At 38.6% G+C, this 24,800-nt stretch overlaps 1 protein-coding gene across 1 annotated transcript in view; it reads left to right on the top strand.

The window, feature by feature from the left end:
* The window catches only part of LOC134806384 (zinc finger protein jing homolog), a 153,943-nt gene continuing 129,143 nt past the window's right edge, over positions 1-24,800 (top strand). Inside the window, exon 1 of the mRNA XM_063779625.1 lies at positions 1-337. Within this exon, the coding sequence (XP_063635695.1) occupies positions 24-337 (314 nt within the window). The 5' untranslated portion in view covers positions 1-23. The remainder of the gene's footprint in view (positions 338-24,800) is intronic.

The raw sequence follows: 24,800 nt of genomic DNA, 5'->3' as shown, positions 1-24,800 counted from the left end.
ACAAAACACTCGCGCGCTTAAAGATGGCGGATGGGTCGCGCGACGACGGCGCCGATCCGCTATTAATGAAAAAAATAACTTTTTCCGCGCCAGATATAGGACATGGTGACTCAAAAAAGTGTAGTGATCAAACGTTTGAAGGTGATAAAATAAAGTTATCATTCTATACGGAACTAAAATCGTGTGAGAAAAGGGATTCTGGCGGCGTGGCCGCGGATGATTCCGCGGCGGTGGGCTCCGAGAACGCTGAAATATCATCTAAAGTACCCGAGGAGGACGGGGAAGACAGGAAGAAGCGATGCTTCGACAGATACGACAGCTCGGAGTCTTCTGACAGGTGAGTTTGTTCTGTTTTCTGTTAGGAATTCGCGTAAAAGTTTCAAAGTCGGAGATAAAGTTTGTTGTCGGCGGCATCGAAACCTTCTGCGAGTCAATGCTCCAGTGACCGGAGGCTATTGTGCTGGTTTCGATGTCATGGTCATTGTAGTTGTAGACGAAGGTATTGGTGGGCCGTAGCGAGCGCGGTTGAATGGCCTGAGAGCGGCACGAGGGACGCGCCGTGATAACAGAACTAATCGGCGATCGCGCTCGTAATGATTACATAGAAGACTTGTTACTATGTACGAGACGAGTATACAACTATACACGTATTATTACGCAAGTGCTTAGCGTAGTGGCGTGTGATGTGATGTCAGTCTGATGTGTTAATCTCATTGAGAGCCAGCTAGTAGGTTACTAAATTTAAGGGTAGCTACCTACAATCTGTGTTGCATTGCATCACTCAATATAACAATTTACATAGCTTTATTTATATAGCTTTGTTACATAGGATGATGTTGCTAATTTGATGACTGAAAATGTATAGGTATACATCTTTACAAATATATTTTTGTATCTTTAAGTATTTACCTAACCGCACACGTTATTCTATGACTTCCATATTTTTATTTAATTACACAAACGGGTCTACCGCGATATAATTTCATTATTTTTACCTTTAATTCCGACGTTTCAGCTGAGTTGCACCAGCTGTGGTCACGGAAAGGCTGGTGCAACTCAGCTGAAACATCGGAATTAAAGGTAAAAACAATGAAATTATATTGTGGTAGACCCGTTTGTGTAATTAAATATGTGTACAAAACGCGAGAGCTTAAAGTGTTATATTCCATATTTTTATACAAGAGATGCATCATAACATTCATAACAGTAACTTTCACATGCCCCGCCCAGGCACAGCCCGAACTGGAGAAGAGTGGCCCACGACAGACCCCAATGGAAAGAGCTAGAGGAGGCCTTTGCCAAGCGGCACACTGAGCTTAGAGACACTCAGAACAAAAGGGCTTAATAGATAGAACTTTCACATAAACATTAAGATTTTGTATAATACCCAATAAACATCATAGTCTAATAAAACATGGTCTTCCATTCCCAGAGTGACACGGGGCTACGTCACAACAACATGGCCGCTATATATAGCGCTATCGCATATTATCATATAGCGCTGTCGCATGATGACGTAAGCCCGTGTCAGTTAGGTGACCTAGAAAAGACGGGAATGGAGTACCAGGCGGAGTATATTATTATACCATGATAAACATCAAGAAAATAATTTTAAGATGCATGTGCCTCATCATTTCAAGTGGTAATGTGTCTTAACTGTCAAAGTGACTACCCTATATCTATTAGTATTCTTTTAACCTGTACAAAATTAACCAGTTTTATTTTAACATCAGTTCATAGTAGAGCTAATATTATAGTCTGTATCTTTAGGTATTTAAAAAAGAGTAAACAAAATCTACCCTCAAATGGCTTCTTAAGCCAGTTGAGGGTAGACGAAAACATTACATGATCAAATAATGTAGGTTTGTCAGGTCTTTCAGTGATAGATCCAGGTGGTTTTGTATTTGGTTGGTTAATCATTAAATGTTATAACTACCCGAAAATTTACAAATTATTTGTTTACAATTATTTAAGTACCTACAGATACAGACTATAGGATAGGCCTTGAGAGGCGCGGACGACATGGCCTTGCTGGGGCCCTCGGCTGATGCAGTACGACAGCTCATCAATATATGTGAGGAATACGCCAAGCAGCATGGTCTAAAATACAACACGGCCAAAAGTGAGCTTCTTATTTTCAAAGCTCGTAAGTATAACCCGTCTACGGAGCCGAGGATCATGTTGTGCGGCGCACCTCTAAAAGTTGTAGATCGCTTCAAGTATCTGGGGCATATGCTCACAAATGAGTTGAATGATGATCTGGATCTGGAAAGGGAGAGAAGAGCGACGGCAGTGAGAGGCAACATGCTCGCCCGCAGGTTCGCACGGTGTAATAAATCAGTTAAATTGACGCTCTTTAGAGCTTACTGTCAGAATTTCTACACGTGCAGCCTGTGGGTGAAGTTTACACAACGAGCCTATAACGCATTGCGCGTTCAATATAATAACATCTTGAGGATGCTGTTGCGGCTGCCGAAGCACTGTAGTGCGTCCGGCATGTTCGCCGAGGCGCGAATAGATGACTTTTTCGCCATTAGGCGGAAAAGAATCGCCTCCATGCTGAGGCGGGTGCGCGGCAGCAGCAACAGTCTTCTCAGGGTGTTGGCCGAGCGCCTCGACTGCCCGATTACAAAGTTTTGGGTGGAGGTGGCAATTGGGAGAGCTAAATAGAGCATGGCAACCTGCGCTCCTCGTCTCGCAATGGCCACACATCTGCCAAATACTAGTTTTTAGTCATTAGTTTTTATTTTTATATTATAGTTTTCATTCGTTCTTTTATTTTTAGTAATTAACATAGTTTTTAAGTTTATACCTACTAACAACGCTATGGATCAATGATCTGAAATAAACGATTTTTATTTTATTATTTATTTTATAGGATAACCAGGTCAACTTTTCGGCTTGGGCTGGTACCTAGTTATATTTTGCTACTGCTATTTGGGAATTTAAGGCATTGGATGGCTTTTAACACTTCTATTTCAGTGATTTCTTCAACCTCTTCATGTTGAGTGTTTTTGTCCTGCGGAGTGAAAACATTTTGAGTTGTTCCTGCATCATTTATTTTCATTTTGTTATATAGGTATATTTATTTTATTCCCAATGTTAGTTAATATTTTGAAACTTGTGACAGTAATGGATCCTGATTGGGCAGAATCTTTGAGTATTTAGTAACTGGAGATGCATTGGCTGTCATTTTCTGTACAAAACAGTCTGCCGATTTTTGCAGGAGATGGGCACGTCAAATATATGGCTATTTGTACATAATTTGTACGTAACATACAAATAGACATGTCAGATAAACTTCAGTCCATACAAAAGTCTGCACAACTGTGCAAGGTTTTCGGCAGAGGGGTAAGCTCTTAAAGGTGACTCCGGTTATTAAATGCTCTATGGGCAGAATACATTTGTTTTCCTGTGTTAACATCCCCACTAACCTATTTGTAACATGAACAGCTAGCAGGCTTCAAATTCTAAGATAGCAATAATGGCACTACTCTTCATTGATTCATCTGCAATGTGATTTAATATTGTTGTTTATTTTTGCTGTATGGTGTAGTACATCATATGAATTTGTGCAAGTTTACAATTAGTTAGATACGTATGTGATACTTTAACATGACATTTCTCTGTAGGTAAATGTTTACTTTAATACCAATAGGGGATATTACTGCAATGTTCTGTCGCCAGAGTGCAGCACTACCGACTCAGTAAATTCATAGACTAACTTATACATACTGTGCCTTAAACTGTTTTTTGATAAGTTTTCACAGACAATAAAATATGACATTGATGCATCAAGGCGGTTTGTTAACAAGGGCCTACCGGTAAACGCGAAAATCGAAATTTAGTTATCTGCCTCTTTATCGCTCGAATATGCAAGAGTGATAGAGAGATTAGATAACGAAATTTCGATTTTCTTGTTTCGCGGTAGGCCATGTAATTGACGTGACGTGTGATGTGTCAATGTGGTTCGTTTACTGTATGTGCCACAAAGGTGCCACCTACGCAGAGCTTTGCCTAATATTCCCTATTATAATTATACCTAGCTGCTAGCTATGATATAGCTGGCCCAATAGGTATTACAGGGTTCTATGTTTGACATTTACAAAACTGAAATTTGAACATTGTCATAGTGACATTAAGTCAAATTTTAACTGTCTTGAAAATAACCCTGTAATATTTTGCCAGCAATATGTAATGAGCAAAGTAATTCACAGTTGAATTTCAGTATTGCAATCCCGAATTGATGTATAGACTCATAGAATAGAATTCCTTTCATCCATGTGTGGAGATCTGCATCTAACAGTGGCTGTTTGAAGGCTGAAGATATGTGAATTTTATGTGGGTGAAATAAATTGTATGAATGATTGTTATTTACTGATTCATACTTTTCTCATTCTGAGAACGATTTGATCAGTAGTTATGATAACAATTTACACCTGACACTGACCGTTTTCTGAACATTCCCGGGTCAGTCACGACAATATGTAACTTCAATACATAATCACATGTTTGACCAGCAATGTACTGCGAATGGTCATTGTCACATGACAATTGTAAAAGTGGAATGGGGGCTTGATAGTCACTATTATCTTTAATTACCAATTGTGAAGTCATTGTCATTATATTATCCACTACATTATCAAAGCTTATTTACCCAAAATTATCATAATACCTATGTGATTGTATTTGAACTTGACTCCTTACTGAAGGTCTAGGTCACGAGGAATAACACTGAAATGTCAAATAGGTTTGTCATTTGATAAAAATGTAATCTTTGTCTTTATTCTCTAGATGATATGGAGAAATATTGTTTCTTTATATTTTGATAAGAAAGAAACATATGCGTAGAACCCACGTTCTGCTTTGCTTTATTTATGTAAAATTAATACCTAATATAGTACTTACATACATAGTCAGGTTAATGTTTTTCAACGATTTGCTTGCCCTCCGCATACCTAGTTAGGTACTATTTATATTAAATATTTTATCCTTTATTATATCGATAAAGACGATATCACTATTCAAACACCTGTTTAAAATGATATCAGGTTTGACAGACTATGCGTAGTGTTAAGTGCGTCACACACTTCCCAACTAGCAAATCTATGTGCTATAAAAGTTGAGAGCACGTTTTTATTTTCGCTTTTTGGTGCTATAAAAGGTGTAAAAACAGTCGAATAAAAGTCCTGTAAGCGTTTACTCAACGCGAAAAGGCGCACTTATACAGACTAAAAGTGTTATAAAAATCGAGTAAGCGCTGTATAAGAAGCAAATCGATGCTGCAAGAGTTGAGTAAAAGTGGATAAAAGCGCTTCTAGTGTTTTAATAGCAACGATAGTGCTTTTATTCGACTATTTGTTCTATAAACATTAGCAATTTACTATTACTCAGTGAAAGTGTTCTATAAAAGCAGCCGCACTGCTTTTTCTCAGCAAAAATGTTTCGTAAAAGTAGCCGAATTGCTTTTACTCGGCATTTTAAATGTGTAAGAGTGCAGTAAATGCTTTTATTCAACTAATATGTGCTAAAAACGATCTCAGGTAAGCGATTATATTACAATTATTTTATTATGTTTGAGGCCTAATCGTCTTCACGTGTCTAATAAAACAAAAAGGTACTTAAGTATTTTTTTACTGCTGTCATCCATGACATTTATTTTTACCGTGATTGTGTACATAAGTTTTTACTGTCTGTAAGTACACGTAATACAGTAAAACCTAGCGCGAAAAATACTTTATTGATAAAACCAAAGGCACTGGTTCATATATATTCATGGGCCGTCTATTTTCTTAAATTTCAATAAAAAAATATTAATTAAAATAAGTAAAAATTTGCTTACACGATCTAGTTTCTCTTATATCTCATTAATTCGACTATAAGTCGAGTAACTGCGTTTACTGCTACACTTATAGCACATGATGTCGCCATGTTTATGGATTTATAGTCCGGTGGCCGACTGCATGAAACCCTACCTGATAAAAAAATAGAAAAATCCTACTCTGTAGGGGTAGCTGACTTTTAGCAGCTTCAACTGCTCTTGGACGGCCGTGGCTTAACTTGGCAAATTTTGCGCAAGTGGCAAAAAAGTGGTACAAATATTCATCAAAAAACAAAAGTGGTCAGCTACATCTTGTGTTGGCTGGTTCCTGTGTCCGACCGAATTTGTGGTACCAAGTGAGGTACAATTTACCTCATCGAAAAAAAGAATGTCACTTGTATGGTAGGATAGCTGCCATTGACATTTTTTTTAATGCGGACGGACTGCAAAAGCTGCCAGGCTAAGGTGAGACCGACCAAGACATACGTCAACAAATTTAATGTAGGTATTACAATCAGTTTTTTTCATTCTATTTTTCGATGAGGTAAATTGTAGCTGTCACGTTGTACCACAAATTCGGTAGGACACAGGAACCTGCCAACACAGGATGTAGCTGACCACTTTTGTTTTGCTGTCCTCAATTCTATTATACGATGGGGTTTTTTTTGATGAATTTTTGTGCCACTATTTTGCCATTTGCGCAAAATTTGCCAAATTAAGCCGCGGCCGACCAAGAGCAGTTGATGCCACTAAAAGTCAGCTACCCCTACAGAGTAGGATTTTTCTATTTTTTTATCAGGTAGGGTTTCATGCAGTTGGCCACCGGACTATATTGAAACGACAACATGGCTGACTTGTGCTGTTAATGTAGTTCAAGACTCTTTAAAAGTACTCTAAGCTGAATACATTTTGAATAAAACCTGTAAATACACTTCAGCTCCTATAACAGCGGTTTGAACCCCATTACCCGAATTATGATATAAGCGCGCTGTTACAGCAGCATTGTTGGCAAATGGTTATTGGATTGCTTTTAATAAGCTTTTATAGCAACAGAGAAGAGAATTGAGTAACAGTTGTATTAAAGCGCCTTATTCAGACAATTAGCTATTCTATAGCTGTTATATGATTTTAATAGAACAATTATGCTGAATAAAAGTGATTTAGTAGCGCTAACTCAGCATTTATTAAAAGGTGGAATAAAAGTGCTAAAAGATAGTGCTATAAACGTTTATACGACATGATTATAGCACTAATTAGCGAAAATTGCTAAATAGTCGAGTTAACCGCTATTATACGATATATTGGTGTTTCAACAACCGTAACTCGGCTGTTATACGATTACAGGCTGAGTAAATCAATTCTTATACGACTATTTTGCTAGTTGGGTTACTACCTAAAAGTAGGTATGTATGATGTAATGGAAATAATATATATATTTTTAACCTGGCTATCCACTACGTGTTAGAAATTAGAAACGTTTTGGTAAACTGCCTTTGACTCATCAGACAAGGCAGAGTACCTTAGGTGCCTTAGGTGCCCTACGTTATGATATTAAAATAAGGTTTTGTAAGACTTTGTAATATTTTATCAACTCTATATATTAATGAGAGCGGTGGTGGCCGAGTGGATATGACGTCCGACTTTCAATCCGGAGGTCGCGGGTTCAAATCCTGGCTCGTACCAATGAGTTTTTCGGAACTTATGTACGAAATATCATTTGATATTTACCACTAGCTTTTCGGTGAAGGAAAACATCGTGAGGAAACCTGCATACATCTGCGAAAAAATTCAAAGGTGTATGTGAAGTCCCCAATCCGCATTGGGCTAGCGTGGGGCTGGGGACTATAGCCCAAGCCCTCTCGCGCATGAGAGGAGGCCTGTGCCCAGCAGTGGGACGTATATAGGCTGAAATGATGATGATGATGATATATTAATAAACCCTGCATTCTACTAAACATTCGAAAACGCAAGAAAGAAAGAAAGCGCATTCTAGGTACTAAGATTTAATCATCTTATAGGTACTACATTACTTTTCAAATCGTTACAGCTGTTTTCGAGATAGCTATTACGAATAGGTATTATTCGTTTAATAAAGACTAATTCCCAACCAGAAATAGATAGGTACTTACCTACCTACCTACACAGGAGCACTTTTAACTTTGGCAACACTTATTGAAATGTAACTTTTAACTATGTTTTTGTTGTTACAAAAGTTTGTTTTATCATTAGTGAACATTTTAGATTTTATGTTCCGTTTTCGAAGTAGGTAATACAGACAAGTGTGTGACATGCTTAACGGTTGGCTAGAAAAGGACGGCCAGCGCCACACCTAAGCTAGACAACGACAGATAGTGTTATCGAGCTTTAATAGGTGACCCACATATGGCCACTTGACTGGCATTATCACGACATGACAACTCGCCACGACACCGCGTCCCTATTTGCGGCGAGTTTCGAGCTACACTGTATATTCAGAAAGCAGGCCACTAAAAAAATGGCCACGCTCGCTAGTGGCTACATTTGCGCTGCTACACTTGAGTGGCAATTTTTTTTAGTAGTCGGCTAGATGGATCTACCTGCAGCTGACTTTTGTCCGCCATTTTGAGTTGGCCCTATATTATAGTAAATGTTGTTCAGTACCATGACCTACATCTAGGTAAACAACACCACACCTGCAATACACAATTAAGACAAGCATTTGATTGGATGTAAACAAATATCCAATCCTGTTATTTTACTCACTTTCAAATCACGTGATTTTTGTTAAACGTAGGCACATGTAGTTTACTAGATAGATTAATACCTACTTGTATTTATAATATAAACATAATATATACATATATATATTATGAAGAATGTTTTGTGGAATACCACAGTAAGTACCTAGTTCTAATGTAATCGGACTCTAAGCTGTTCAAACAGTTACTATATTTTGAATGTACATACATATACATACATACAATTATACAACTGTTAGCACCCCTGCATACATAATGTTGTATGGTGCTACGCTAATTCTTTGCTGTCCGTACATAAATAGGTATGTAGCTTGATATGATAATACTTACATATAAAAATATATGCTCACGTATAGGGTACCTTAAGCTCTTAAATTAAGTATACTTTAATGTGTCTCATATTATACATATGATAAAAATTGATGTAATAAGTAGAGCCAGGATCAATAGTAACTGATAAAGTGATAAAACAACGCCCCAAAAGTATCTGCCACTCTGGAATATATTCGCGTTCAAAAGTATCTTTATGTTAAGTCATTAGATAATTTATATAGATAGATATACTACTTTTGATACTGCCTGTACTATGTCAATGACCTAAATGTCTGTTATGTGACCTACATTGCGTAAAATTCGTCACCATTTTGTCCTAACGGCTATTTATGGTGAAGGCGGTGAAGCTAATAGATAGGTATTTGTCAACCAGTATCAATTAAAATGGACCAGACTCCTGCCTTGCCATAGATATAATAATGCCGACTTCATACACATGTTGTACAACAGTCGCCATAAGATATTTCTGAGCGGCCGAGGTGCTGAAAATATCTGAACGCGCACTCTAACGCCTTGACAATAGAGGCGTGTTCAGTTCAGATATTTGTGACAACCTTGGCCGCTCCGATATATCTGATGGCGACTGTAAGTACGCATATTATCATTTTAAGCGAGCTTAATAATTGTCATAATAATCAAAATTAATAAGTGCTTCAGAAAGAACATTTCGTGTATGTACCTTTTGTGTAATTTTATACTTTGAAGCAGCGGTCGGCAACCTGCGGCCCGCGGGCCGCATGCGGCCCGCGAACCTCTCACTTGCGGCCTGCGGGCCTCCCTGGCTATTTTGTATGTAATATTGACAAATGACAATGTCTGATAAAGTCGTAAATATTAACAAAGTGCGGCCCGCGTCCACTTCGTTAACTGCTATGTGGCCCTTGGCTGCTAAAAGGTTGCCGACCGCTGCTTTAAAGTAATAATTAAGTACTTTAAGCACATATCAGTTCCTTGACCTATTTATCAGAGGTCAGTCAACTTAAATACATTATACACATTATGCTGTGCACTGAGATATGTAACCACCTATGTTTATATGTTTAGTTACTTTATATTTTTGAGTTCACACTAGACGATATAATTATTAATTAGTAATTTAATGATACCAAAAGTTCGATTGATAAAACGATAAGTAGTTAGGTATTTGAACTTTGTTGACATTCCTTATCTTGTTTAACTAAAATACGTAGCTTATATCGAGTTTATAGAAATTATTATACAACTGGAGTCAATTCACAATTGTATTCGGTTTATGTATTCTAAGATGTGGTCATACATGACTACAGAAGTACAGATGTTTAGTTTCTCTTTCTAATTTATCCCAGAGTATTGGAAAAACGAATATCTATGGGAAATTTTAGCACAAAGGAAAATGTCCGGGGCGTTTTACTTAACAAGGTAGGTATCAAAAATCTGTATCAAGAATTCTCTATAAAATCATAGTTGCTTAGTTATTGGCCAGCCTTCTAAATATTGTCAAAAAATATTCCTGAAATCATCGTCTCTTTTTCGGCTGTCTTTCTCACATTGTAAGTGACATACAGAAAGAGATGAATAACATTTGTCGTGTAGTCGTGTTTCCACTTCCCCAGAAAATTTTAATTTTTCCGCGCCACAAAACGATAGTTTTAGGAAATCACAAACGGTTTCGTGCATAAAACAACTAAATCCACACTAGTTAATACAAAATTCTATAAAGTACAATTTGAAATTTTAATTTTTCCGCGCCACAAAACGATAGTTTTAGGAAAACACAAACGGTTTCGTGCATAAAACAACTAAATCCACACTAGTTAGTACAAAATTCTATAAAGTACAATTCGAACTAGCGCGAAACTTTTAACAGCCAGGCAGCACGAAACGACGGCAGGGCGTTCACGCGAGCCTAAGCCACAAAGGGTGAACAGTAAAATGAAAAAAAAAAAAAGTTAGGAGTTCTAACCGGGCGAGTCGAGGGACGGCGAACGGGTTCCCGGGCGCGCGGAGGTATGTAACCGGCTCACGATGTTGTGTATGTGTTCTCATTGGTAGTGCGTGGCGAGTTTTGAGCGTACCAAGGTGACCTTCAGGATACCTACTTTAAAGTTAACACTGAGTCGCCTGAAGCTTTCAAGTCTTGTCAGTCAATCTGTCTGCTACTAAATATTTACTTCGCGTTTACATGCGTTCGCTATAAACTAAGCTTTCCGATGGTTGTATTTCCATATTGCTTCGTGTGATTTCAGCATTTTCGACAAACTTTCCTCATTCTTAAAAGTTGAGCTTGAAGGCTTCTTACTTCGCAATTTCTGATTAACGTTACGTGTAGTAATATCGGAAGTTGCTAACTTTGTAATTATGAATGAGCTGATTGATGAGTGTGACGTCTTATTGACAAAGTGATATTCGAGTTTCATGTAAGGATGCACTTTTTCCCCAGTCTGCAGCGGACAGTCTGATGGCCACTACTATAATAGCACAGGCCCTAGCCCCACAGGAAGCTCAATAACAATTGTTTTGTGAAATTAGCCTCTACTTTTTTGACACATTGGCTTAAGCTAAACTACAACGACCCTATTAAATATCATATAAAACCTCCTCCTCGGTACGGAGTGAAACATGTCGAGCGTTTACGTGAGTGACCCGTTCTTAATATACATATTTAATATGTCTGTGTCAGGGCATTTTCATTTAACTTGTACTTTAAAGCGCGACTTAAGTCGTGTTTCAGTAACGTCTAACCGTTACATTCCTGTCAAAATGTATGGGATTTGACATTGACCGTCAGTTTTGTAACGATTGCTAACCGGCCGTTAAAGGTGCACAGTTAAGTGAAAATGCCCGTCACACGGAAGTTTTGTTACAACGACCCTAACCTACAAACCGCTCGGGATAGCTTACCACAGCGCGGCCCGCGACCGGTCGCCCCCCTCCCGCGCCGCGACCCCCTGTCATTAGAAGCGCGGGCGCATTGGCCCGCGCCTAGGGTTGCCATGTGTCAGGATTTGTCAGGACTGCACTTGGCACACATGTTTACAACTATACTATAGGTACTATATGGAAAGCAAATATCAAATATTGGTGTAAAACTAGCAAAATACAAAGTTGGAATTATTAAATTGTCCTAATCTCTAAATGTTACTTTTATTCCTACAATTCGGACATTTTACAAATTCTAACTATAACCAATCGACAAATAGAAATAGAAATACCTACTTACTTTCTTAAAAATATAATATCTATATTCTATTCTATTCTACTGTGATTCTGGGGCGCTCCACGGGTAATATCATGTTCATGGATTTTTCATGTGTGCAATCGGCAACCCTATCCGCACCGCGCATGCGTCGGCACACTCAATATACGGACCATCTGATTTTGTTCACTAAATCGCATGAATATTTATGTTTCATATAGTGTTATTGCACAAGACATGTTGAACCCTTCGAAAATTCTTCACCAGTCAACTATTGGGCTGAACAAAAAGTTTATACTTGGATAAAAATATGAATACCTTATGTATACAATACTACTAGTATACCTAATCTATTTAACTATAATTATATTTAAGCTATGTATGTACTAATGTACATTACATACATACATAATTTCATACGTTTACTGCGGTAAAGTCTGGCAAATATTGTTGTAATAAGATTGCATTGTGTGCATCATTGATTGTGCAGGCAGAACGTTATAGTAAATTAATTTTTACCGCCCCAGCTCGTAAAGGTTCACTTTATTCTCCAAAAACTGATGAGAAGGTTGCATTTTATCCACAAGAGTGGCTATGTATTTAATTGGATGCAAATTTTGAGGTGTTTCTTCATGTTAGCTATTCGAATTGACTTTTAAGAATTGAATTTGAATGATAGATATTGAATAGAGTTCGTTGGATTATATTTGTATACAATTAGTATTTTCCTTGCGTAATAGGTGTGATGTTTCACTCGGTAGCAAAGTTTGTTTAACCCTCGTGCCTTGAAATTCTCACAGCGCCAAAGATTCCACTTTTTGAACCACTCGTTACGCTCGTGGTTAAATTTTGAAATCTTTCTCTTCTTCGGGTATCAATATTAGAACGAGGATATGAACAACAACTTTGCCCACTTGTAAAACAAATAACTTGTCATGCTTTCCATACTTACATGTTACCTAATTTACACATGGTTGATTTAGTTGTTGCCCGAAAATTTTAAATAAAAGGATAATAATATTAATAATTCAGTATTTGTTCTTTTGGGTTTTGAAATCAAATTAAACTGAAACTGGGCTGGTCACGTCGGCCGAATGACCTAATTATTGCAGGAATTGCATTAGACCTCAGATGTGACGAGACTAACTTGTTCACAAAGACTGGTGCGATACTGCCTAAGACCGGGAAAAGTAAAAGAAAAAGGAGGACAATTTTTTTTATCCAAAGTCATCACCGACATACACGATACCCGTCAATTCGTAGAAACTGAGGCAAACATACATACACTCGAAAGCATCCATCTAATAAGTCAATCAAAAATATGCCTAACACCATTATCGATCCATCACCCCTATCAGAAATTTGCTATCATACTGGAGACAAACCGGCCCGATTCGGAATTCCTTCAAAGTCATTAGTCATTACCATCGGTGTCGACGAAATACCAGTCCCTGTGAGCATCGAATAATAAAACTACAAGTCCGGTCAGGGTTACAGTTCCACTCGCCCAACGAGTAGATAGCTCAATTAAACCAATACATACAGGATGGCCAAAAAATAAGTGCATTCCCGTTGCCATTAAATTTGGCTGTTTCATACATTTTGGCTGGTCCATTTTCTATGGGAGGGTAATTTTTTTTTCGCGATTTCGGGGTTGGTGCCATAGTAAAAGTTGCTCAGTATAATCCCAAAACCTCCCTGGCAACGGGAATGCACTTATTTTTGGCCATCGTGTATATCTCGCACTCGATTACTTATTGTTCTTCTTACGGAACCCTGAACTCAAGTGAGCGGGTGACTCGCGCTCAAAAGACAATATGAAATAAGTATATGGGCAGGTAGAATCTGAGTCATCGTTGGTCGTTCAACTTTCATTATTGTTTATATTTTTACTGCTCGGACCTTGAGCGTCATTGTCATCGTAACTACTAGGGCTGAACTCCTAAAAATAAACCCTCTAAAACTTAGGATTTTTCATGAAATGTAAGTAGTGGTACCTACTACCTAGTCGTGTGGTTTTAGGCATGCATTGGAGGTTGTGTCCTCATACTAAATGCGGTTTTTGAAACTTACTTCACCCTCCTCCACTTGCTCACTTTTTCTTTAGTGTATGATATCTGTTTCAATTTATAATTTATGTGGAAAATATTATTTGCAATTGATATTTGCTCGGTGGAAGAAAATAATCATAATTCGCGAAAAAGTTCAATGACTTGGTTTATGTTTTGAAGCAACTCTTCATATTTGTTCAGAAAATATTAGGAATTGAACAAACGGAATATGCTCGGTGCCTTCTGTGGGGTAGGTGCCTGTACCTGTACCTACTATTTCGGACGTGAAATAAGTATGTTTATGATACATACTTAGATGTCTACGCCTATTGGACTCGTTATGAAAGAATCGAAATAGACGGACTGCACATCAATTAGGGAATGCAAATCGGTTATTTTTTGTATGGAAATAACCGCGGTTTCGGTTAATAACCGATAATTTCCATACAAAAAATAACCGAAAATAACCGATTTGCATTCCCTAACATCAATGAAAGAATCGAAATAGACGGGCTGCACATCAATGAAATCATCGAAATAGACGGACTGCACATCAATGAAAGAATCGAAATAGACGGACTGCACATCAATGAAATAATCGAAATAGACGGACTGCACATCTGAGAGAATCGAAATAGACGGACTGGACATAGCAAATCAATGTAGGAAAGTGGAAACTGGCAGCGCACAGTGCAAGGGGAGCGCCGTCTTGCGAGTCGAACACTCTGGGCTATAACCGCGAAAATGGAAGTTCGAAAATTGCGGGCATTTTTCTCTGTCACTCTAATTACGCCTTCATTGGAGTAAACGAGAAAGATCCCCGCAATTTGCGAATTTCGGTTTTCGCGGTAGCCCCTCTGGAAACCCGCCGCCGTGGGCAAACTATTCATGAGAAGCAAGGACAACATCTGTCTACAAACCGGTGAAATCTGGCTGCAGATGGCAATGGGTCGACATTATCGACGGAGAAATGAACATGAGATCTATTTCTATGTCTAAAGACGGGCCTTTGGAAGTATTATGCTAAAGATAGGAACTGCATGTTTATATATTCATGAAAACACTATCGAGACAAACTTTCAATCACGGCATATCTCTAAAGCTTTTACTGTAATACCTCATTATTATTTACTAGCGGTACCTCGCTGCATTTTCCTAGAGATCGTGTATCGCGTCCCGAGCGGGTCACGCAAGTCTAGGCTCCAATGTATTCCAATTTATTACCAGTATAACATGACCTGGTAATACGGAAAACAACTATGTATTGAGAGACAGTTCTTACACTGGATTTTAGACTGATATATTAGGGCCAGCGTTTGGAGTAATTCCTGGTCTAAGTGAACGCGGAATGTGAACAACCTTGGATGACTCTGGCTTTCGATACCTATACCTGCTTTGTTACCTAGATTTATGCGTTATCTATCGTGGCTTGCACATGTATAAAACTACAAGTACCAAAGGATAGTCAGGGCAAATGCAACTAACTCTAGGAGTATTTCTACAAGGCTAGGTACCAGGTAAAGTCAGGCAAGGTACTATTAGCTATTTACTTGAAGGTATTTCCTGTGTAGAGACGCACTTGCCCTGCTGACCTTACGTGTACAAATTATGTATTTAACATATTATGTTAATGTTAATGCATAAGAGATCCGATGAAATAAGTAAAATAATGCCAGATTTACAATGTCGCACCAGGTTTTATGAATATGTCACCTCAGGCAAATTACTAAATGAAACCAGGACTTCATCAAATCCCTTAGAATATAATCAAATCACGCAGGACGTCAAAATGGGCACTCGATTTCCATAGAAAAATACCGATATTAGTTGTCCCATAAAAACATCGACATCTAATCGGCTGAAATAGGTAAGTATATATGAAAAAAAATCGCAGTTTCGGGGTTAGTCCCACGGGAAAGTTTATTTAGTAGTTTTTTTTATTGTTTATTATGTGGTGGTTATAAATAACGTACCTAAACTTGGGAAACTTCTTAACATTGATTTATTCCATGTTGCTGTCGTCAATTTACTTGAATGGTCAAAGCATAATCGGCTATAAATTATTCTATCTCCAATGAAGCGACATTAGAAGTCGATAAATGATTATAAATCACCTTATATGCATTTGAAAACTCATTCAATTGTATTTGTATACCTTATTCTAGTACAATAAAGTACAAGTTTGAAGCAGTTTTCAAATGCATACCTATACATTGGATATGTAAGGCGGTAGTAATGTTATGCGCCGTAAACTCAGACTTGTGCAATCATTTGCACACTGTAAACGATCCTGACTGGTGACACTGTAGGGATATTTCCATACAAAACAACCTGTATTCATTGCGCTTGAGTGTATATTGCCATTGGATGCGCGTTCCTTGTCGATTCTCACATTACGACTACAACGCGACATTGGCAGTTGGCACCTACTTGCACACGAAATTCGAAACCCGACTCCCCGTCTCACCTACTCTACCTTTTTCCCAACTGGTTAGAAGAGGACATGAATATCGTTTTAGTGCCCTTATCTATTCACACCCACACGGCCAGACGCGTCAGTAAGAATCAGTGCAGTCAAAGGGCATGTGAAGAACAAGCCGGTTTCCCGCTAATGCAATTATCGGCTGGCCCGTCTAAGTGACGGACGACACAAACTATTTGTACCTTAAGAAAACTACTAGAACTAGTTTATAGTTAAACCTTATTGAAACTATGTAAGGTCTAACCGTGGTCAGTTATGTGATGACGATGATGTACCTACGTGAAACACGTACGTGTATTCCCGTTGGTTTTGAGAATGCAGGAGAAGCGAGTTCTTACATGAATCCAGTGTAACGTGACATCGGGTTTCTTAGCAACTATTAAGGGAGCGCTATTATTATTGGTGGAAACTAAACTTCGTAGCTATGACTCGCTCGCACTTGGAATTGGCGCCAGCGTTTGGAATTACGCTAGACGTCCATGAAAAAACTTCTAACATTGATTTGCCGTCAAAATCTTGAGGTCGTTGTAGTTGTTGTTCTTTTCCCTATTTAATTGCGGTTCTTTTAGTTTTGTTTTGAATGTATGGCTATTTATTGGACGTCATTGAGCCTCCATTATCCAATTTATCCATCCTCAAAAACATTTAAATATTTGACTTATTTTTTGACAGGATTTATTTTAATTACGAATCTTTTTAGCCATAGGTATGTATAATTACTGTTTGAGTCCGTCTAAGCTATAAATGTTATTAATTTTCGTTTAAATTTAAGAAAATATTTCAATAAGTTTTCTGCCCGGTCAATATCGAGTATGCTATAAAACAACGACGTCGCTACAGCGCCCAGGTGCTGAACAAACACCTGCTGACTCCAAGTTTCTTATGCCTCTAACATTTTCCTTGCACATTGCACTAGCAATTATCAATGGGGTTGAAAATTGACAGGGACTGATGCCTGGGCTGCATACTAGATTGACGGTTAACTTATCCCCATATCAATCGTAAGAGCGCTATACTATGTTAATTAGGGCGAGCGAAGCGAGCCCTATCACTAGTCGACGAACTATGCATTCTTGTGGTACACTTTACGGAAAAACTACTGCACTGTTAGGTTTGAAATTTAACATAGTAATTTAAATTCATGTCTAGATGTGTTATCAAACATAAAAATATCATTTTATAAACCTAAAAAAATAAAATAAAGTAATAACACTTTGTATTACTACTAGGGCCATCTGTTGGCAAAATGATGAATTAACATTCGTGCTAATGTTAATTATTTCATTCTCTAACAGATGGCGTTAGTAATAAATAAATAAATATTGGACATTCTTATACAAATTGACTACTTAAGAAGGCTTGTGTTGTGGGTATTCAGACAATACGATACCTATGTGGTGTTTTCAAGTTCAATAATGTCGATGGCGCTTACGCCATTAACAACGATGAATACCAAAGTGGGTACAATTTTGGATTCAACCCACCTCGCTTCACTTGGTTTGATTCCCATTTTAGCAATTAAGTTTTTGTGAATACCTACTAGAACAATCAATCTTGCTGTATATTTACTGCGGAGGTCAATTTACTCGTATGTTTTGTGACGCTGACGATGTGATGATCAGTCATGTTGTGTTAGCAAACTTAAATCGGGTATTTTCAGTTCGAGATACAGTTTTGGCGCCATTCATTTATTACGTAAGACGATTTTGGGGCGGAGGGGGGTCGAACGTACATATCTTATTTTTTCTTACAATGGGGTGGGAGGGGGTTTTCATAGTTCTTAAGTAAGATCACAAAGATGCGATATTTTTTTTAATTTCTATGAAATTATGACGTTTAAAATAATACTTCCACACTCTATGCTATCAAACACGGTGCAGAGTTAGCTTAAACGAGCTCAAGTACCTTTGTACAGGTACAAATAAACATTCATAAAAATATTTTTTTGAAAATAAATTATATTGGTGGCTGGACGGGGTCAGCCTATTCTTATTATTTCTTACATAGGGTTGGGAGGGGGTCAAAAGCTGGCAAAAATTGTCTTACGTAATTAATGAATGGCGCCTTTAGTGTTACTATTGCTTGGAACTGCTAAAATTATAAATAAAGATAAGCATAATTAATACAAACTTCAGTGACTTAGGGCCGATACAGACGGACTACAACCCGACTGCAACTTGTATGGGAACTGCACGCCAATCGAAACGTCGGCGTGCAGTTCAGCAAAATGACCCAGTACCCTGGCAGTACCTAGTGGAACTCAGGTTTGGTGTAACAAAGGCACAGTATGGTTTGGTCATCCGACTCATCTTGATGAGCACTTAGGAGAGTAGTACCCAAGATAGAGCCGATGCCGAACCCTGGCAGTACCTAGTGGAGCTCGGGTTTGATGCAACATACATAGACACACGCTGTTTTGGATATCCGACTCGTCACGATGATCACTGGGTAGATCAGTACTTTCAGTACCCAAGATAGCTGATGCTGAACCCTGACAGTGCCTAATGGAACTCGCGTTTTATACAACATAGGCACACGCTGTTTTGGTCATGCAACTCGTCTTGATGAGAACTTAGGAAAGTAGTACCCAAGATAGAGCTGATGCTGAACCCTGGCTGTACCTAGTGGAACTCGATCAGGTTTGATGCAACATAGACACACGCTATTTTGGACATCCGACTCGTCATGATGAGCACTTGGGAGAACAGTGCCCAAGATAGAACTCATGCTGAACCCTGGCAGTACCTAGTGGAACTCAGGTTTGTTGCAACATAGGCACACGCTGTTTTAGCCATCCGACTCGTCTTGATGAGCACTTAGGAGATTAGTACCCAAGATAGAGCTGATGCTAAACCCTGGCTGTACCTAGTGGAACTCAGGTTTGGTGCAACATAGGCACACGCTGTTTTGGTCATCTGACACGTCTTAATGAGAACTTGGAAGAGTAGTACCCAAGATAGAGCTGATGCTGGACCCTGGCTGTACCTAGTGGAATTGTGTGTTAGTTTATGTGCGGAGCAGCGTGATTACCGCCAGTAGGTGTCCAGACGGGATAGTTTTTCGATCAATTGTGTGGAGTGGACGCAAAAATAAATTCAAGAATTCGCTGACCCAACATTATGTAGGAAAGCCAGTTGGGTTCCTTACAAAAAGTACTGGGCGACCGTGTAGGATGTAATGCACTTATGAAATTGTATATTACGTGTGGATGATATTGGCAATTTGATTTTGTCGTCTGGACACGTTTTTAAAGGACAAAGTAAAAGCTGTAACAGACAGGCGTACCGGACAGCAACCGGTTCGGTACGTTAAGGTAGAAAACCTCCGCGAGCCCTTACAAAGCTCTGCTTTTTGCTAGTTTATTTATTAGCCTGTAATGTCCTACTGCTAGGAGAAGGCTCTCATTGTTCCACGCGTCTGTGTCTATGGAAATATTAGACCAATCTTTTTGGAAGACGTGTAGATCGTGCCACCATATCCTTCGAGGTCTGCCGTGACGCCGCACTATTTGGTATCCATTCTGCAGTATGCTTGGCCCAGTATAGGGTATACTAGATTAGGATAATATTAATAAATAAATCCTCTGAATAAGTGCCCTTATTAGGGAATCTTCGCATTTATATACCTGACGTCTAAAGCCTCTAAGGGCTTAATGGGTCATCTTGCTCTAATTCTATAATCGAAGAGCTTATACCACATACAGGAACAGGAGAGCGAGCTTAACTGTGACCTGAGATCCGTCAGATCCAAAAAACGCACTTAAAGAAGTTAACGGAGTAAGCCTAAGTATGTCACCTGTGCTAGAGGTTACCGTATGTTACAAAGCTGAGCTCATTGTGTACTTAATAAAGCCTCAAAGCAACAACACTGGTCAAAACTCATCTCGCGTGAATCGTAGCCCGGACCTAGGCCACACCCGGCCCGAAGCACTAATCGTTCGAAACCAATTTGTCCCATACGTGTACGGGTGTAGGTATCGATTGTGATTAGGACCAGTCTCGCTGCCGGCACCCAAATCTGTAATTACTGACCGACTGGGTACCCCCTCACTATTATCTGAATTGCATACCGATTAACTCGGATAATGGGCCCGGGGCTGCACGAATGTGACGTCACCAGACGTCTAGCATTGCAAATTCGCAATCCTTTTTTTTTCGTCAAAGGACGTGCAAGGACGGCTAACAAATGGAGCCGCTACACGAAAACAACAAACATTCACTAGAGGCTCTATCACACTGCAGCGCGGCGGTAGCTTGGCGCATACAGCTTTAACGCGCCAAGAAAACGTCGATTTTGTGTAAAACAGTAGGCATCCGTTGTGTCTCATCAATAACCATCATACGTGGCTTTCCATCACAGAAGGGTCATTATGCTTCAAGTGCATTTTATCTGAAATCCAACAGAAATTTTGATAGAATGGTCTTTACATATGTACATATAATCACGCCTATTTCCCGGATGGGTAGGCTACCACATGCACATGAAGCATAAGGACCCTCCTCTGATAGAAAGCCACATATTATTATAATAGTTATACGCGTAAAGCTATTCTCAGGTCGATCTATACGGGTGCATAGGGAGCCGAGTCAACAATTTATTGAATCCCATCGATCACGGCGGACATCGCCGCATTGTCCAATTGCATTCCTGCTGCTTGGGCACTCGAGAATTGGGAGAATCCTACGTTCATCTCTCGAATGCCACATCGAGATAATCGCTAGCTTTCATTGCGTTTGGCTTAAGGTGGCTGCCTCTTTATCGTCTGTCACCGGTAAGAAGGTAAATGCGAAAGAGAGAGTAGGAATATACTAAATATTTTTTTTAGGTATATGAAAGCGGATGAGAAGTTACCTAAGAAAGAAGCTCACTAGTTCAATAATACGATCTATAGGAGTGTGAAGTTAATCCTTCGAAATATTTGGAGTATTCTCTAGATTAAATAATTATTTTATTTAAGTTCCTTGACTTAAAAATTGAAGGCTTACATGAGTTGAAACTTGACTTCTTAATATCAATGAATTGCATCTTTAACGTTTTTCTAATTTGACCAAGGTCAGCTCATAATTTACAAAAGAAAAATACATCATGGTTAATTTGTATCGTAGAAAAAATACACTTCGTGTAATTGTATAAAGTACACAATACATAACACATGTTATTGAAAAACTAGATACTCCTAAAATTCCTGCGTTTCTGGATATCAGTGATTCATGCTCGGACAACGTTGTAACTGCTCGATTTCATTGGACTCGCCTCATCATAAATGAATCGATACGCCACGCTTCGGAGATTTTTCGACTAATTATTATAACACGTAACGTAACACATCATAACGCAAATTTTATGTTGTTGCCAATACTAATCGCCCGGAACTGTAAGTGATATTGATGAAGTATGGAGTTCAGCGAGCCAAGGCCAATGACTTGGCCAGTATATTGATATAGATGATCGAAACGAATTGCCTATGACCATTTGGAAAATTAAATTGGTCTGCAGTTTAAATTTGTATCAGCGTCCCTCTGACTTATACATTACAAAAGTTATACTTTATAAAATTACAGACGGTTAGTTTTAACATTGTTTCTTCCCTAGTTGAACTCCACGAGCCTCGATTTTATGCTTCCGGCCAGTCGCAAAGCAAAGTATCCAAATTTGAAATTTAAATTGACGTAAATCCGTAAGATTTCTGAAACAGAAGTACGCTTCACAGCCTATTCAGCCACAAAATTTCACCTTGCGTTGTTGCGGGGCATTATTAATTTGGCATTACAACGGTCCTCAATTTCGCGTGATATAATTCGGAATATTTGCCCCCGGGCCTGGGGTAAACAGCAATTAATCCTAGCAACCCGATACGTTTGGGGCGCGCCCCTCCTTAGATGGCAGATTGCTGCGCGATCTCGTTGCATTTCTACTGCTTCCGATGCATTGGTGTATCTACCTACGTTTAGATACCGATTCAATGTCCATCCAGCTGCATAAGTGCATGGCCTCTTTATGAATCCATTCATAACGTCTCCATGCAATTTTGCAGCTCCTGTACATCCAGCTAACTATGACTTTGAGGAGTAAAAAGCCATAGACACTATTTTTTTCGACGACACGACATGATGTCACTTCGACACCGCTTGATAGAAATATACGGAAGCTCCGTCCTATCCTGTCATTGTAACGTTGATAAGATCGATCATATGCCCGACATTTTCATATGAAGTGACCCTCATATTTTATTATTGTCCGTTGCGTCTGCCGATCGATTGCCCGAGACGTGAACATTCCGAAATTGTTGAATTTCGAATGAATTTACACGGCATGTATGAAAACAATGTGAATGACGAAACAATGACGTGAAAATGGATACGAGCATGATATGTTATTTAAACATTATTCAACAGACAGACGCGAACTAAAAGTCCCCTAATGCTCGTCGAGGGGAGACTTTTTTTACTTCAAACCTAATGGTTTCCTTCTCTTTTCTAACCGTCACCAGTAATATTGTTTAATTTCGCTTCTTCACGTCCATTGTCATTTGTCGGGCTGACTCGACAGTTTTCGGATTGTAAACTCTGTTTGGTCTGTAAAATGTGTCCGTTTTCCATTATCGATATTGGAATCAGAGTGGTAGAACTTTGTAAACTTGGGGATTGCTATCAGAATTTACGTCCTCTGTTATTATGATATGAAAAATATATGAGAAGGCGATCATACTCACTAATTAACATGCATGTTCTGTTTTTTTTTACTTTGAAATTATAAAGATCTCTTAGTTGCTTGGTGACGTATCTTTGTATAATTTTAATAACATAACACTAACTGCTTAAATTGCTCAAATTGCCTTAGCAATGTATTTTGTATTTAGCAACATACGGAATAGACACTTCACACTCATTTCATATTTACTTTAATATACGTCAAACACATCATAATTTAACATACTCACGTGAAGTATATTCAAAAGCTTAAATAAAGTAATATAGATGAGAGATATGTAATTTATGAAGCTACATTTTTAAAGGTGGCGCTGGCTGTATATTTTGTAAAGTACACCATAAATATCATATCTTGTATCGGTAGGAACCTAATTAAGGAATGTTTAAATTTTAAACATCGATCCTCAAATTGTCGCCATTTATAATCTTATGACACGTCCACCACAATTTATTACACGCCGATAACCCCTTTTCGAAGCATATTGTGCATAAATTTGTACACGCGCATCGTTTAACGCTTCCACTGGATTATAAAGAAAAGTTTTATAAAGTAATTGGTAATAAATAAATTGTATGTGTGTATTATTGACTAGAGATGTGCGCCGATGGCAAAATCGTCGGCGGCGGCGTCCGATGATTTTTTGACCGGCGGCGGCGGCGTGATCGGCGTGAAATCGGCGTGGCATAATTTTTGATACTGCATGAGAATGTGGCTGTAGAAACTCTAAAGCCTTCTGAGTATTTACTAGGCTATCCAAAACATATTACGTGTGTTTTTTTAAATTATTGGCGAAAATTATATCCCATCCATGTCACTCGGCAACCATTTATTACCAATACCAACCTAACGGTTACCAACGGTATGTTTAAATATTAAAATAAAAACTGGGCAAGTGCGAGTCGGACTCGCGCTCGAAGGGTTCCGTACCATAAAGCAAAAAACGGCAAAAAAAAACGGTCACCCATCCAAGTAGGTACTGACCCCGCCCGACGTTGCTTAACTTCGGTCAAAAATCACATTTGTTGCATGGGAGCCCCACTTAAATCTTAATTTTATTCTGTTTTTAGTATTTTTTGCTATAAAGGCAACAGAAATACATCATCTGTGAAAATTTCAACTGTCTAGCTATCACGGTTCGTGAGATACAGCCTGGTGACAGATGGACGGACGGACGGACGGACGGACAGCGGAGTCTTAGTAATAGGGTCCCGTTTTGCCCTTTGGGTACGGAACCCTAAAAAATATACGCTACATTTTAGGCAGTATTTTTACTTTGTAAGCGGAATACAAATAAAACACATAAAATATATTTATAAGTTAAGTCTTAAATCTATATTGACTTTTCCCAGCCACTGTCGCCTCACCTAGGATTTGTTACGAAATAATGATGAACTAGGTACATACTTTCCATTTGTCTCAACTGAAGTTTAACAGAAATGTATGTTAGAATAAAGATGTCATCGTTTTCGAAAGTAAACGTCTCCGGCAG

The sequence above is a fragment of the Cydia splendana genome, chromosome 3, assembly GCF_910591565.1.
Source record: "Cydia splendana chromosome 3, ilCydSple1.2, whole genome shotgun sequence".
Lineage (NCBI taxonomy): Eukaryota > Metazoa > Arthropoda > Insecta > Lepidoptera > Tortricidae > Cydia > Cydia splendana.
Note: the sequence above shows the minus strand (reverse complement) of the source record. Positions and strands in the feature narration are given on the sequence as shown.